Source organism: Dromiciops gliroides, chromosome 2, assembly GCF_019393635.1.
Source record: "Dromiciops gliroides isolate mDroGli1 chromosome 2, mDroGli1.pri, whole genome shotgun sequence".
Taxonomy (NCBI): Eukaryota; Metazoa; Chordata; class Mammalia; order Microbiotheria; family Microbiotheriidae; genus Dromiciops; species Dromiciops gliroides.
In genome coordinates this window covers 159,801,574-159,817,540 of record NC_057862.1, presented here as the reverse complement: position 1 = coordinate 159,817,540, position 15,967 = coordinate 159,801,574, and the positions used below count along the sequence as shown (strand labels likewise).

The 15,967-nt window shown below is 39.2% G+C and overlaps 1 protein-coding gene across 1 annotated transcript in view; it reads left to right on the top strand.

The window, feature by feature from the left end:
* Window positions 1-9,672: 9,672 nt before the first annotated feature.
* AQP9 (aquaporin 9) overlaps window positions 9,673-15,967 on the top strand; it is a 63,662-nt gene continuing 57,367 nt past the window's right edge. The window contains exons 1-2 of the mRNA XM_043987669.1: window positions 9,673-9,771; window positions 10,095-10,220. Of these exons, the coding sequence (XP_043843604.1) occupies window positions 10,119-10,220 (102 nt within the window). The 5' untranslated portion in view covers window positions 9,673-9,771; window positions 10,095-10,118. The remainder of the gene's footprint in view (window positions 9,772-10,094; window positions 10,221-15,967) is intronic.

Sequence of the window (15,967 nt, the reverse complement as noted above, 5' to 3'; positions counted from 1 at the left end):
ATTTAACTTAAAAGGCTACAAGCCAAGGCTAAAGTGGAGGAAGAGTTGGTGCCTGACTTTTTATTTGCAAGTGATTGTGCACTCAGTCCAGCCTCTGAGATGGATATGCAATAAAATATAGATTGACTCTCTGCATCTTGTGCTAATTTTGGCCTGACAATTAACACCAAGAAAAAAACAGAGGTTCTCCACCAACCAGCACCACTTTGTCTATATGTGGAACCATTGGTTATAACAAATGGAGAAATTTTGATTCTGTGGATAAGTTCACTTCCTTTGGTATATACTTTCCAGGGATGTACATAGAGATCATAAAGCTGATGCACATGTTGCCAGAGAGCTAGCTCAGGGTTTGAGAGGCTCAGAAGGAAAGTATGAGAGATAAGAATTATTAAGCTGCCTGCCATACTGAAGGTCTACAGAGCTGCTATGCTGACCTCATTGTTTTATGCCTGTGAAACCTGGACAGTATACCAGTGCTGTACAGAAAACTGAACTGCTTCCATCTGGATTGTTTAGGAAGATTCTGAAGATCACCAGGTGAGATTACAGTACTGAGGTCCTTTCTCAATTGAACTGCCAAGTATTCCAAACTCTACTGCAGAGAGGCGCATCTCCAATGGCTTGGTCACATTATGCAAATGCCAAATGTAAATTTGCATAAAGGACTATTTTACAGAGAACTCAAACAAGGCAGGTGCTCACATGGAGGTCAGAAGAAGCAACGCAAGGACACTTTCAAGGTCTCTCTTAAGAACTTTGGGATTATGAGATATGGGAGACATTGGCACAGGATGACCCAGCATGGCATCGCCCAAATTAAACAAGGTTATTGTGTCTCTATGAGCAAAGAATTGCAGTTAGCTCAAAAGAAACATAAGATGTGTGCCTTTAGAGACATCTCATTCTAAATGTTCATATGGGACAATTTGTGCTCAACCTGTGGTAGAGCTCTTATGGTCTGAACAGCCACAGTCAGACACATTGGACCTTCTCCCCAATGTAGTGATGTCATTTTATGTTGTGAAAAATGATTATTTATAACCAATTTCTTGGAAAGATTCAGAACACCACCACCCCTTCTTCAAAGCCCTGATTTTTTCAAGGTTCAGTTTCTCCTGATAATAAGATTATGTTAACTCTCTTCATCTAGGTCAGACCCCATCCAACATGCAAGGAATTTAATCTAGGATGGGAAACTCATTGTGTTCTAGTCAAGCTTCAGTGGAGATAGATCCTTTTTGTCTAGCTAGGGTGTGGGGGCCATTGAAGAAGGAAAGCCAATTCTTTGAATTGATAGTCCATGGCTGGACTATGGTCTCTCTGTAGCAGGGTCAATTCTCAACCCCATTGACCATTCTACTGTTTTTCAAAAATATATAAACTGTGAATCTGTCCACCATGAGGGTCTTTTGGTCTGGGAGAGACAGCCAAACAACCATCCTTTTGCTAATAACCTGTCAACTTTTTAATAAAATGATTAAATTACTTAGCAACTGATATCTCTAAATTTTTTAATCATCACATGGTCATCTTTAAGTATAAAACCAATGGTAGGATGAAACTGGTGCTTTCGGAAATTTTGTACACATTTGTTTGTATGTGGTCTCCCCTATATGTTTGTAAATTAATTAAGTGTAGGGACTATCTTTTGCTTTCTTTGTATACCAAGCTCTCTGGTATTCCCAGTGCCCTGACACATAGTAGGTTATTAATAATATTTATCTTATTTATTAAAAATGTGAGTGAATTAAAGGATTAGACTAGAGGCAAGGTTATCAATTATGAGGTGATAATTATCAGTAATCTCAGCGTGAGGTTCGGTAAGCACGTGGAGTGTGAGTGATAAACAACTGTACAGACTCTGAGCAATGGGAATAAAAAGAAAGGAGCATTCTCCACTGCTGGTGGCTAGGGGAAGTTGGTGTGAGGGGCCAGCTTGGATCTCTCAAGCCATCCTCTCTGCTCCTCTGGCCACAAAGGCAGCAGCCACACCCAAGGGGAGACTGGTTAGGTGTGTGTGTCCTTTGGTTTAGTTTCTCAAGGAGAAGGTTCTTTTGATTTACCCCAGAAGATGGGGTATAGGCCCATAACAGTAGACAACATGATACCTCTGCAGTTATGCTAAGAATATTACAATTTTGGAGTTGAAAGGGACCTTAGACATTGAGAACTGCAAAATTTACTGAGAACTGATTCCCCACCCAGACTCCTCTTTCTCAGGCAAATGAGTTGCCTGGGGCTGACTGTCTTTGTCATTTCCAGACTCTTGATGGACTTATGGACCTTCCCCCAAGCAACTTATCTCCACCCAATGTTCCCCACCTTACTCCCTGGACTTTATGTTATTATGTAAAAAGGGTCCACCTACATTAAATAGTTTCTATTCAGAGTCAGTAATGCCTATACTTAAATTAGGAGCTGTTCTATTATTTCTTTTGTCACAGGTTCGTTTACATTAATTAGCTATATGTCACTCTGGAGCAATCTTTTGGTTCCCTTTTTGTTCTGTTACCCCATTAAAAAGCCTGTCCTCTGTTCTCATCTTTGGGTATTCCTAGCTTCTGAGCTTTGTGATACCAGGAGCTATAGTTCTTCTGCCCCAATTAAAGACCTTATTTTCTCCTATATTGATTGTTTCCTTAATTTCCAGGTTAACATATGGGGGCTCTTTCCAGGATTTGAAGACTTCATGCCCAGCCAGCCACCGTTTTTGACCTCTGGATGCTCGGCACCTGCAGGAATCTTCTGTGTTCTAGTCTGGACTCAAATTCGGAGGCCTGGCTTGGGTAAGGGTCTCTCAAATTCAGAACTCGCGTCCAAAGAAGTGATCTCAAAGTCTGGGTTCAAGTTCTCCCTCTGGGATACTCCCTGTCTAGGTATAATGAATGTTTGACTCTGGGAAAAATAAGAAAACATTTTAAAATTTTGAAAACTGGAGGTTTCCCTAATATGCCAGAAAAACTTCTTCCACTTAGCAGTGGTGCTGTTTCATAGCTTTTCTCAATAACTGTTGAGCAGTAATAATTATACAAGTAATAATGGCTATGGTAGTTAAAAACAACTTTGTTTTAACTTTTACTGTTTTCTTTCTTCAAGCTTCACAGGTATTCAAGTTTTCATACTCCTAGCAATTCAAATATTATGATGGTTTTCTATGTTTGATAACTTTTAATGTTGGAGGTTTTATTTCAAAATAGGATATTCAACTCTAATTTGTTTTACTATCTGGTGTTATTGTTAAAAATATTAATGCTGTTTTAACCTTTTTCTTTCCCCTAATATTCTATTTCTTGCCAGGATTACAAACTTCCACAGCATTCATCTACCTTTAAATGTTTGTTCTAACTATATTAATGGTATTTTTAGGCAAAAAGTCTGATATATCAGAGCCAACCTTAATAAGGTATTGTCTAAAAGTAGACAATTACTGCTACAATAATTTCTAATGAAAATGTAAAAAGATGTGCCTTCCCACCTTATAGGCTTCGACTTTCACCAGATATATAGAACTCTATTTAATTCTCACCCACAATGATATCCAGCTCTCCCTCTTCTGAAAAGCTCTCTACTTTCCCCCATTACCACCTGATAACTCTGTCTTAATCTGCTGCTCTTCCCCCACCCCCTAGAAGAAGTCCCATCCTCCTAGCCCTAACCTCTTCTGAAATTGGAAAGGTCTTAGTGACCTCTCCAAACAGATTCAGTTGTATCCCTCTAAACCTTGTCCTTGAATTCTCAATCTCTATCCCCCTTCCCTAGAGGACAATTAGCAGCATTAGGCTTTCTTATTAAGGGCTACCCTATCCTTTGGTCTTTTAGCTCCCTACAATTCCTCTTCTGAGTTCATGTGATGCTTGTCCAAGACCTAAGCAATGAATGTTCCTGTGATTCCTAGAGCATCTGTGGTCCCCTAATGCCTATACTCTATCTGAATTTCCATGATTCCACTATTTTCACCTTTAATTTCTCTAGTGCCTTTTTCAGTGGGTCCTTTGGTATGAATTGCCAGTTTTTACTTTTACTTTACCTTTACCTGGGAAGGGCCCTGCAGTACACTTTGCACTGTTCTGCTTCAGAGAATCCTCTACTTTTCACAATTTAAAAGCAGAACTAGCTGACATTAAGTTTCCTATAGGCTCCACCCTCTCCAGTATGTGAAGAGTTTACTCCTTTGCTCCCTGGATCTCCAATTTTCCAAAAGTGGCTCCATATTCTCACCTCATGCCATAAAGTATCTGCTCTCAGGTTTTAAGTTTTCTAGGACATCTGATATTAGCCAATAGTCTGTCTTGAAGGATTAGAGATCTCTACTATCAAAACTGAGATAGAAACCCGGATTATTCCCTGATATATTGATGGTTCCTGTCTCATGATGCTGGGTATGCTATCACCCTATACAGAAGAGGTCATTGACCCCTTCTTTGGCTCCTTCAGCACAACAGGCTGAATTTGAAGCCCTGACTCAGGCTTGTGAATTGGCCAAAGGAAAACTAGTGAATCTTTTTACCAGATAGCAGGTATGTGTTGGGGATTTCAGGATGTTATGGAAATATAAAGGGTTCCTAATGTCCTCTGGCAGTCCTATATATCTAGAAATTGCTTGACTCCCTTTTGTTGATAGCAGCAGTGATTTGTTAAAATGCCAGGACACTCCCCATGAAGATTCTCCCCATGACTGGGTTAATGCCCTTGCTGACCTGCATGCCAAGCAGGCTGCTCAGAAAACCCCACTCCCTATTCTATCTTCCCATTATATCCCCAGACCTGGCCCCAGATTAACACTGACACACAGAGAATTTGCTGTAGTCCAAAGGACTATGTCCTATCCCTTCCAAGACAGGCAAAAACTAGAAGAGTGTAAAAAGGATAAAAACTCTGGGCTCCGGTAATGGGTCAAATGGATGCCCAATTTCTCCCCCAATTCTTTCCATTGACCTATGATGGAATACCTTCACTCTTTAAGTCACTGGAGTCCTGACAACAGCTTAATTTAGTCTGCAAATTTTGGTGGTAAATTGATATCACCTGTATATGACATTTATTTACAATGTCCTAGCAAGCAAGTCCTTACAATCTCCCCCTAGGAAATTTCCTTACAATGGCAGACTGATTTTATTCAATTTACACCTTTTTCTAGTTATAAGTTTGTAATTATGGTTTGCATGTTCTCCCATTGGGTGGAAGCTTTCCCTTATAAGAAAGTTATTGCAACAGCTGTAGCCAAATACTTATCAGAAAAGATTTTTCCCACCTGGGGAATTCCTAATGGAGTTCACACTGATTGAGGGTACTTCTTTTACTGTTCAATTGTCTGCAATTTTTAGCTTCCTGGCAGTACTTCAATATTTACACTATGCTTACCACCCCTCAATTCTCAGGTTTGGTAGAATTATCATTGGAATCATTAGGTTTCAGCTTAGAAAGTTTTCACTCCTATATTGATTGTTTCCTTAATTTCCAGGTTAAACAACATCCTGCAGTCCACCCTTTTCACTTTACACATGAGGAAAGTGAGATCCCATGGAATTTTAAGTGACTTGCTTAAATCAGAGAGGCAGCAGAAAGCAGGATTTGACTGTTAACCTGGAAATTAAGGAAACAATCAATATAGGAGAAATAATGTCTTTAATTAGGGCAGAGGAACTATAGTTCGTGGTCATCTCAAAGCAAGAAGCTAGGAATATCCAAAGATGGGAACTGAGGACAGGGTTTTTATGGGGTAACAGAATAAAAGGGAATCAAGACCACTCCAGAGTCTGGTACAGAAACTACTTAATACTTAATGTAAACGAACCTTTGACCAAAGAAAACTATAGAACTGCTGTTGAGTTAAGTATAGACGCTACTTAACTCTATTTTTAAAATTTTTTATTTTGGGGGGTTTTGGGAGGTTTTTTTTTAATGAAGCAGTTGGGGTTAAGTGACTTGCTAGGGTATACAGCTAGTAAGTGTTAAGTGTCTGAGGCGTAGGGTGGATACCTTTTTACATAATAAAGTCCAGGGAGTAAGGTGGGAAAGACCTTAAGTTGATCAAGAGTCTGGAATTGGACAAAGATTGGTTAGCTCCAGGCAATTCATTGCCTGGGGAAGGGGGGTGGAGGTCGGTGTCACTTCTCAGAACCAGGTTCTCTGATTTCAAGTATACTTTCCTCATCACGCTTCCTATGATGCCTTTTAGTGACTGGTTTCTTCAAAGCTAGAATAGTAAAGTGGAACATCTGAGAAGTCCACCAAAAAGGAAAGGACTGTGTGACAAGCAGGAATCTGAGAGGCAGCCATAGAGGCTCGTCACAGAAAGAGGCTGGCCAAGAGAACATGTCCCAGAGGACTCCGCAATCAGGACACCATCAGTTAAGGTAAGGAAGGGTTATGACTTGCAGAAATAAGAGGAACACATCTATTAAGTCAAAGATTATTTATATTTCTAAAGATCTCCTGAAATTTTGAGGCATGGTGAGAGGATGTTTTACTGTAGCATTCTCTAGATAGGGATACACCCCAACTTAATAAGTATTCATGAAGCACTCATGATGTGTCCGACATCATCTTGGTTCGTGTGGGCATTAAAAAGAAGATTGACACTATCCTCTGTGGCCAATTCAAGTCAGCATGGAGAAAGAGCTCATGATTTAGAATAAAAGGACCTGCATTCAAAAGAGGCACTGATACTACCTCTGGAACTTTGGGTAATTGAATTCAACAAATTTTCATTAAGTCCTTGCAGTGGTCCAGATACTGTGCTAGATGATGCAGTGTTTCCTTTCTTCTAGTAGTTCAATCTGTACTTGAGGGGAGGAGGGCATACAAATATACAATAATAAGTAAATTCAAGAGGGAGAAAGTGCAAATAGGGGGAAGAGGATGAGTTCCCTGAGGAAGTGGCTCCTAAACAGAGCTTTGAAAGAATCTAGGAATTGTGGAAGGCAAACTTGAGCCATTCATCCCACTATTCATCCATTCATCCATCTACCCATTCATCAATAAACTTTTATTGGGTATTTATTAGATATCAATTTGAAGGAATACAGAGACAAAAGTGAAATAGTACTTGCCCTCAAGGATCTTACATTCTATTTATTCCCCTCCTTTCTATTCCCTAGTCACACTGCAGTTCAAGCCTTCATGCCAGGATTTCAACCACACTGGGGTACTTAGAGGTTTCCCACTAACCAGCTATTTACAATTTTAGATGCCCTTTATATTTCTGTGGCTTCACTGGGCAACATTTCCACATATGGGCACTACCTCATTACCTTATCACCTTTTGCCCTATACTATTCCTTTAGCTTATTAGGTGATGACCCCATTTTCAATATCTGCATTGTATTTATAGGACAATCTGCACATATATCAAGCTTCTTCCATTCTTCTGTGGCCTTCTTTAGAATACTCCGTCAAATGTTATCTTCAATCTTTTTTCAGTCACATCTGATTTCTCATGACCCATTTAGGGTTTTCCTTGGCAAAGATATGGAGTGGTTTGCCATTCCTTCTACAGCTCATTTTTACAGTAATTTGCCTAGGGTCACATAGCTAGGATGTGTCTGAGGCCAGATTTGAACTCAGGAAAATAGAGTCTTCCTGATTTCAGGCCCAGCACTGTGTTCACTGTGCCATCTAGCTGTCACACTGTCAAATATGCCTTTGTACTTCACCTCCATATCCATAGCATCAAGTGCAGTGAATTTACATGTAATAGGTTCATTTGAATATGTCAAATGAATGAATACATGTATAAATCCAGAAACACAAGGCTGAGGGTTGAAAGAGATCTAAACTACTAACTCCCAGTAGCGAAGTTAGCAAGTTAAAAGAATTATTATGAGCCAGTGGGAAAGGAATCATATATCTATAGACATTTATTACTATCTCCCTTTCCTCTCATGAGCTGTAGATTTTTGTGATTGGTTTCAAATTTAGGTGAATTTGTTTAGGTGGTTAGAATGGTGAAAACAAGAAGAGATGGAGGAAATAAGTAATTTTATAGTATCAACTATGTGCCAAGTACTGTGCTAAGTACTTTTGTTTCCTTACAAATATATCTTCGATCCTCACAACAACACTATATTGCTATTATAATACTCATTTAAAGTTGAGGAAACCCAAACAGAGGGAAGTGACTCTGCCAGAGTCATTCAGCTAATAAGTGTCTGAGGTCATATTTTGAACTTAGGTCTTCCTGACTCCAGGCCCAGCATTCTGTCCACTATGTCACCAGATACCTAGTGAGAGAAATTAAAGGGTAATTTTTTTTTCTTGATGACAGTAAAAAAAGAAATGTAAACATCTCCATTACAATTTGGCTGACCTCTTTTCTCACACCTATCAAGCAAAATAATTAGTAATAACCAGAACATATGAAGTGCTTTAAAGCTTGCAAGGAATATATAATAGAGCATGTGAATTCCATAAATAATCATTTTCCATCTCAAAAATGAGGAAACTAAAGCTCAGAAAAACTTGCCTGTGGTAATACGTCTAGTAAATCTTTAAGGACAGATTTGAACACAGGTCTTCTAGATTCCTGTGCTCTTGACTACATTGGCTGACTTAATGATAATATATAAGAATAGACCTAGTCGGGGGCAGCTTAGGTGGCACAGTGGATAAAGCACCAGCTCTGGATTCAGGAGGACCTGAGTTCAAATTTGGCCTCAGACACTTGACACTTGCTAGCTGTGTGACCCTGGGCAAGTCCCCCATTGCCCCACCAAAAAAAAAAAAAAAGAATAGGCCTATTCTTTGTTGCACTGGATCATTGTTCTGAAGACTTTCTTATAACCAGTGGAATAGTCCATTATTTATGTGGACTCTTCACTAATTTTCTCTGCTCCCTTGCTCAGCCTTTCTTCCAACTTGCCTACCTCTTCTGAAGGAAATGACTGATGACCTCCTGTGGAGTCAGGACAGGGAATGGAAGGGAGCCAGTAACTGCTAGGAGGGTTGAGAAGACAAACATAATTTCTATACTAGGTCCTGTGGCTTTGGAAAGCCTTTGATTGAGCTCAGGTTCTCAGATATGAGTGAATTCTATCTCTTCAACTTCATATAAGCTTGAAAACAGAGACTGGTACTTGACATGACTGAATGAGTTCTAAATAATGGTCTGCCAGTTAATTTCATGGTGTCACTCTTAACAAAGGCCTAACTTTTCTGAAATGTTACCAAAAAGACCACATTCATCTTTTGTTTCCTTCCCTATATTTTTACATTTAATTACTTAAACATAATTCTTCAGGTTCAGTAAGCAACCATCACCATAGAAATTTAGGTTGTAACAATATAGTCCCTTCTTATTGGGCCCAAATGCTCTTTTGTAAATGGGAAGAATGTCAGAAAAAACTTAGTTTTTAACTGGGAAATTCCCTCAAGAGAAAATTTAATCTGACAATCTCAAGATATGGCCTACCCAACTTATTTCAAATATCTCTTTAGAATATCACTTCCTGTGGCCACACTACCTGAACCTGGGCAAGGTAAATACTTTGGGATTTTGTTGTTGTTTTTAAATTTTATTTCTTTCCTCTCCAAGTTTTTTCTGGGATCCACCAAAAAGGAATGTTTGCTTTCGACATATATACTTTGGATTTTACAATTCCAAACCACACCCCAGCCACTTCAGAACAGAAAATCTAGAAGGCAGTAATTGTGTAACATGTAAATCTCTGGACTCAAGCCCGTGGCTGTGGTTTGGCAAGGCATCCAGTATAACATCTCTTTTCTCATCTCCTGGAAAAAAAAAAGCAAAAAATTACCTTGAAAATAAAGGTAATGATTAATCTGTCGAGCTCAAAAGGAATCAGCTTTGAGAATTGAGGTTCCAATTTGTGAATATAAACAAAGAGCTGAAAATAGGGGATGAAAACCTCACCAGATGAAGTACTAGGTCATATTGAATTGCCGGGTCCATGTTTATAGTCAGAGAATTCTACCGGCTATCTCCAGGAATCTATAAGCAGATGTCAAACTCTCCAGGTTCCGTGTGCCAGTGAAGTCATAAAAGTCCAGCTGCTGAGAGGATCATCCATTCTAACCTGGACTGAAGAGTGTCATCTGAAGTCTAACTGATAAGTGCTACTTACTCTTTTCAGGACTCGTGGCTGCAAGTTTAGGAGATGGACAGAAAGGTGGAAAAAACCTTCAAAAATAAATTAATGCTGAAGAACCCCTTGGTCAAAGAAACGATTGCAGAATTCTTGGGGACATGCATGTTGGTTGTAAGTATAATCTGATTTCCCTTTTATTTTCTAACTCAAGATGTGTATGGTTTCCACCCACCCCCCACCCTCGCCCCCTTTGGCTAGAACGATAGCTATAATGCAAGGGTCTCTTTCATATTACTATAAGAAAACACCATAACTATCTAATTACTATTTATTAACCTATATTTCCAGTGCAAATTATTGTATTATCTCAACAGCCTAATGAGAAAGTTTTAGTCCCCTGTTAATTAATAATGATAATAACAATAATAATTTCTATATTACTTCAGTGTTTGCCCAGGGCTTTCACTGTTATTTCATTTGATCCTCACATGAATGATTTACCTAGGATGATCTAGACTGGTTTCTGTAGTAAAATGAGTAGTTACAGGTAATCAATAAATAGGGATGGCTGCAATATCCTGTTATAGTTAAGCAAGGCCTTGGTAATGATTGTATTGGACCGAGCAGTAGCTGGGTAATGAAGGATTTAGTGCATTAAGTAGAAATAAAATGAGATACTAGATATTGTTTTCAGGTAACTATTTTCCTTTCAATTGTCAAAGTCCTTTTTCCCCCCCTCCTTTTGGACTTGGGCTTTTATCCAAGAATTACTAATTCAACAGTTCCCTGCATCTTCTAGCCATAACTGAGAGCAATTTCTAAGAATTCTCAGGTTATTAATCTGGATAATTTCTTAACCTTAAGGGGCCTGAGCAAATATTGGAGTAATACTCTGAAAATCCACCACCACCTAAAGTCTCTTGCCTTTGGGTTTCCTTCATCACTGCTTGCTCCATGATAAATCTCCAAATTCTTGTTAAAGGCAGTCCATTCATGAGCAGAGAAAGACAATACTTAAGCATTCAATTATTAATTCAACAACAAATTGGACATGCAGTTCTAACTTTAAAATCTTGATAATATTGCAAGAAAAAAAAATAACCCCATTGTAGGGTTTTTAACCGAAAGCACAAAAAACCCTGGTTCTTATTCAAAAGGAATATATTGGTGATAAACTAGTTTTTGTTATCAACTCCATTTTATTCTTTTTCAATTCTATTGAGTGCCTGCTGGGTGCAGCATGTTGGAAACTTTGGTTTTAAATGGTTCTATGTCAGATAAACTGATTATGAAAATGTTGAGCTGGGGAAAAATAAATTAAGATAATAAGATCATAGATTTAGAGTTGGAAGGAATCTTAGAGATTATCTTGTCCAACCCACTAGTTGTACAAAGTGGGTCTAGAGATGAAAAATGACTTTTCTAAGATGGGGAGACCTTTGGGTGTCCTTCTGGTCTCCAAAATACTCCAGACATGGAGTGATTGTGTTCTCCTACTAGGTTATATCCAGAACATCATCCTATGAAAATCCATTCTCTCTAAACTTGAAGGGGGACATTGGGGGGGGGGGGTCACTGGTAAGGGTCAGGGTAGCCAGTTCCCCAGATTCTTGGTACCAGACTTATTTCCTGATGGATGATACATTGTAAGGTGGGCATGGTTGTGCCATTTTATCAGAACACAAAACTATACTTTTTGAAGCTCCTTCTAGGAACAGGGAAAGGGCAGAAAATTAAAGCAAAGTGGTCTAAGAGTACTGGGTGTTCTGCAGAAAAGGAAAAAGGAAAGGGAAGTGAATGTGGAGAACAGGAAGATAATACTTCTCCCTTTCTTATCTCAGAACTTTTATTTCAGAAGCCTGACCCTTTTAGGGTTTAGGAGTTACTGTAAATATGGATTTGCTCAGCAAAGCTATTCAGTGCATTGTTCTGCTCCTAATTACACATGATAGGTATTCAAGATATGACTGGTAGTACATGGTAAGAAATAAAATGTGTCTTCAGGATTAAAGGTAAGGTCATAGGGAGAAGCAGAGTGGTTTAGTTGGCCTCAGAGACAGCAAGACCTTGCCTCCTGACACATACTAGCTTTGTGACCCTGGGCAAGTCCTTTAATTTCTCAGTGCCTCCAGTTAACTAAAATGTTTAAGTTATAAAGAAGGTGTGGACCCTCACTGAGCATTCTGGGGCCCCCCCTACCCCCACCCCCTCCACCATTCCGTGATCCCAAGAAATGACAGGTCTAATTCCTATTTTATTTTCAGAATTAAAAACCCCCTGGATGCCTTGATATCTCATTATATTGTTCCTTAGTTTCCCAAACAAGGCTCAAAGGCTCTCTTAAAAAGAAAGGCAGAGGTTTGGGAGTAAATTTAGAAGTTCTGAACAAACAGCACCTTCTATGATAATGCAATCATATCAATTTGTCATTGATGAGAAAAAAATTTCTTGCATGCAGTGACTTTTTTTTTTTTTTTTTGCGGGGCAATGGGGGTTAAGTGACTTGCCCAGGGTCACACAACTAGTAAGTGTCAAGTGTCTGAGGCCACATTTGAACTCAGGTACTCCTGAATCCAGGGCCGGTGCTTTATCCACTGTGCCACCTACCTGCCCCTGTATGCAGTGACTTAAAAAAAAAAAAGTTATTTGAAATCTCAATGGATAGGCATAGGGATTAGCCCTGTGATTTCACTGATATAGGGAACTCCCAGATGAGCTGACTCCCTCTATCAATGTAAGGTGGCACCGTCTCAGAGAGCATTGAGCAGTGGAGGGAATTAGTGGAGGGTCACACATCCACTGTGTCAAATATGAGACTTGGGAAAAAGGAAGGGAAGTAGAATTGGACATAAAGTAAAGCTGTGGAGTGAGTAACAGGAATATTCATCCTCCCATTTCCCCTTTCTTTACAACCTACCTCTGCCTCTTTGTGGTGTGCTCCCACCAAAAAAGAAAAAAAAAATGATAAAGTTATTCACAATAAGGTGTCACCGGCAGAGATTTTATGCGTTTTCAGATGCTGGTGGAGATGATTTTAACCGGAAACAAAAAAGTCTCTTCAAAGGAAGTGCTTCTCTAATTTGGGGATTTCAGACATCAAAGACCCCAGCAGAAGGAGCACCTAACTGGCCTTATTCTACTCCTAAGCAAGATCAGTCCAGGAGGGGGAGCTTCAACTTTTTTTATGTTCCTTCTTCTACAGAGAAGAGACTTAGAATCATAGAATTTTAGGAAGGGATATTAGAAATTATCTAATCCAACTTCAGGGGCAGCTAGGTGGCACAATGGATAGAGCACTGGGCCTGGAGTCAGGAAGACTCATCTTCCTGTGCTCAAATCCGGACTCAGACACTTACTAGCTGTGTGATCCTGAGCAAGTCACTTAACCTTGTTTGCCTCAGTTTCCTCATGTATAAAATGAGCTGGAGAAGGAAATGGCAAACCATTCCAGTATCTTTGCCAAGAAACACCCCAAATGGGGCCATGAAAAGTTGAACATGATTGAACAACGATAAAAAGTCCAAATTTCCCTCCCAATATGAAAATCCTTTCTGATAATCTTTGACAGGCTCACCCAGGTTCTCTGATGATGGAGACTTCACTACCTCCTGAAGCAGTAAATTCTATTATTGGACCACTCTAACTGTTGTGAAGTGCATCCTTCTGTATGATTCTATATCCCTGTAACTTACATCAATTAGTCTTGGTTTTTCCCTCTAGAGATATACAGTTTACTCTTTCTTCTACATGATAACCTTCTTCAAATGCTGAGAAAAAATTGTCACATCTCCCTTTTGTCCCCTTTGTCCAGTTCCCCTATTTTTTTCAATGATTTTTCAGATGAGATTATTTCCAGACCCCTTCACCCTCCTGGTCTTTCTCCATTTCTTCCACACTTTACATTCTCAATTCTCTCTCCCAGATGCAATGGTCTTACTTACAGTTATACCTCCAATGTGTAAGAAATAGAAGAAATACACACATATGTATATGTGTGTGTGTGTATGTCCCATAAGCAGGATAGCATGTTGCCATGGCAACAAGTAAGTAGGGTGTAGGATGGGTGATGGTCTATTGGTAGACCACTGGTAGTCTTTAATATTTCCCCATTAAAATCAAATACCCCATAGGATGAGTATCACCTTAAGCCCTTATCAGCTACTGACACATTGTTGGGGAAGGCCTTTGGGACAGCTTTTTAACCAGGACAGCTTGTTCTCAGAGAGAACAGGCCCCTAGGTTAATGGTACAGAATGGGGTTAAGTGGGAGGCTCACAGGAGAAGAGAAGAGCCACCTGCACTGGAAAGTAGGAGCTTGTCCAAGACAAATTGTACCCATAATAATTTTGCCTGGGGCTGGTTAGGTGTCCCTCCATTGAGCCAGTAATCTTTCCTTGGTAGGGAGGAGAGTTGTTTGTCATAGGCTGGTCAGTTGTATCTGGCCCCAGGACACCTTCAGATTTTTAAGTTATTGTCAGACTATATGTTCAAACCTACTTAGGGTGGGCATGGGGGAGGGGGAGTGGAAGGGGTAGGGGAGAAGAGGAATTCTAAGAACTTTGGAAATCAAATTATATATTGTCAGAATTGAGATTTAAATAGAAAAGACTTATCGCGTGGGGCAGCTAGGTGGCGCAGTGGATAAAGCACCGGCCCTGGATTCAGGAGGACCTGAGTTCAAATCCCGCTCCAAACACTTGACACTTACTAGCTGTGTGACCCTGGGCAAGTCACTTAACCCTCATTGCCCCACTTAAAATTAAAAAAAAAAAAAGACTTATCACAGACTGAATTTAAAAAAAAGAAATTCATTTAATAAGAAATTATATAGGACCACTTTTAGTCTAGGATCCTAATATGGAGCCTCTAAGTCCTGCAAGGTAGGAAAGCTACAAGTATGAAAGGTCCTCATTCTTTCTGGAAAAATTGAAGTAACAGAAGATATAATCTTGTGCCCACTGAGTCAGCAGTGGAACCTACTCTTCAATTCCCAGACTAGAAACTAGCGACCTTGCAGCAGTAAAAAGGTAGGCCCAAGTCACAGAGGTAGTAAATAAAAGAACTGGGAATAATTGCATTCACCTGAACATCATAAAATTGATAACTTTAGGAAGAATATATATAATAACACATGAATCGTATAAATACACACCATTAGGTATGAGATAAACAAAAGGCTAGTTTTGTACAAAGTGAAACAGAAGCCATAATGCAAAGCAGTTTTACACGAGACAATCCGGGAGGAGAGTGTCTTTTTTCATTTAATTTTTAATTTATAGAATAAACAAGCATTTCAAGAACATAGTACAATAAAACAGACAATTATACATGAAACTGCAAATCTATCTACCTTGCACAACTTGCTATTCCTTTCAAATACGCAACAAAATTTATCTACATAATTTTTTTCTGCTCTCACCCTGGAGAGAGCTCCATTAGATACAAATAGGTATATGTATATTGTGTGGTGTGTGTGTGTGTGTGTGTGTGTGTGTGTGTGTGTGTGTGTGTGTGTGTGTGTATAAAATTATTCTACACATACTTCTATTTATCAGTTCTTTCTCTGGATATAGATAGCATTTTTCTTCATCTGGGTATTTAAAACAGACAAAATAATTTATTTGAGAGAGTGTCTTTTTTAATCTTCCTTCCCCTAGCCATCAGTATAAGATTTATTCCATAAATTTAAGTATGTATACCCCATTCCCTGAAATATAAAAAGTTAATGGGATAAAATGCTGTTAGCTTATATCCTATATCCTAGGTTCCATCCCACTCTCTCAGTGTAAGCTTTCCGAAGGCCTTCAGTTGTTTCTTCTGTGACTTGGTCCTCATGATTTATACTATTTTTTTTTTTTTTTTTTTTTTTTTGGTGAGGCAATTGGGGTTAAGTGACTTGCCCAGGGTCACACAGCTAG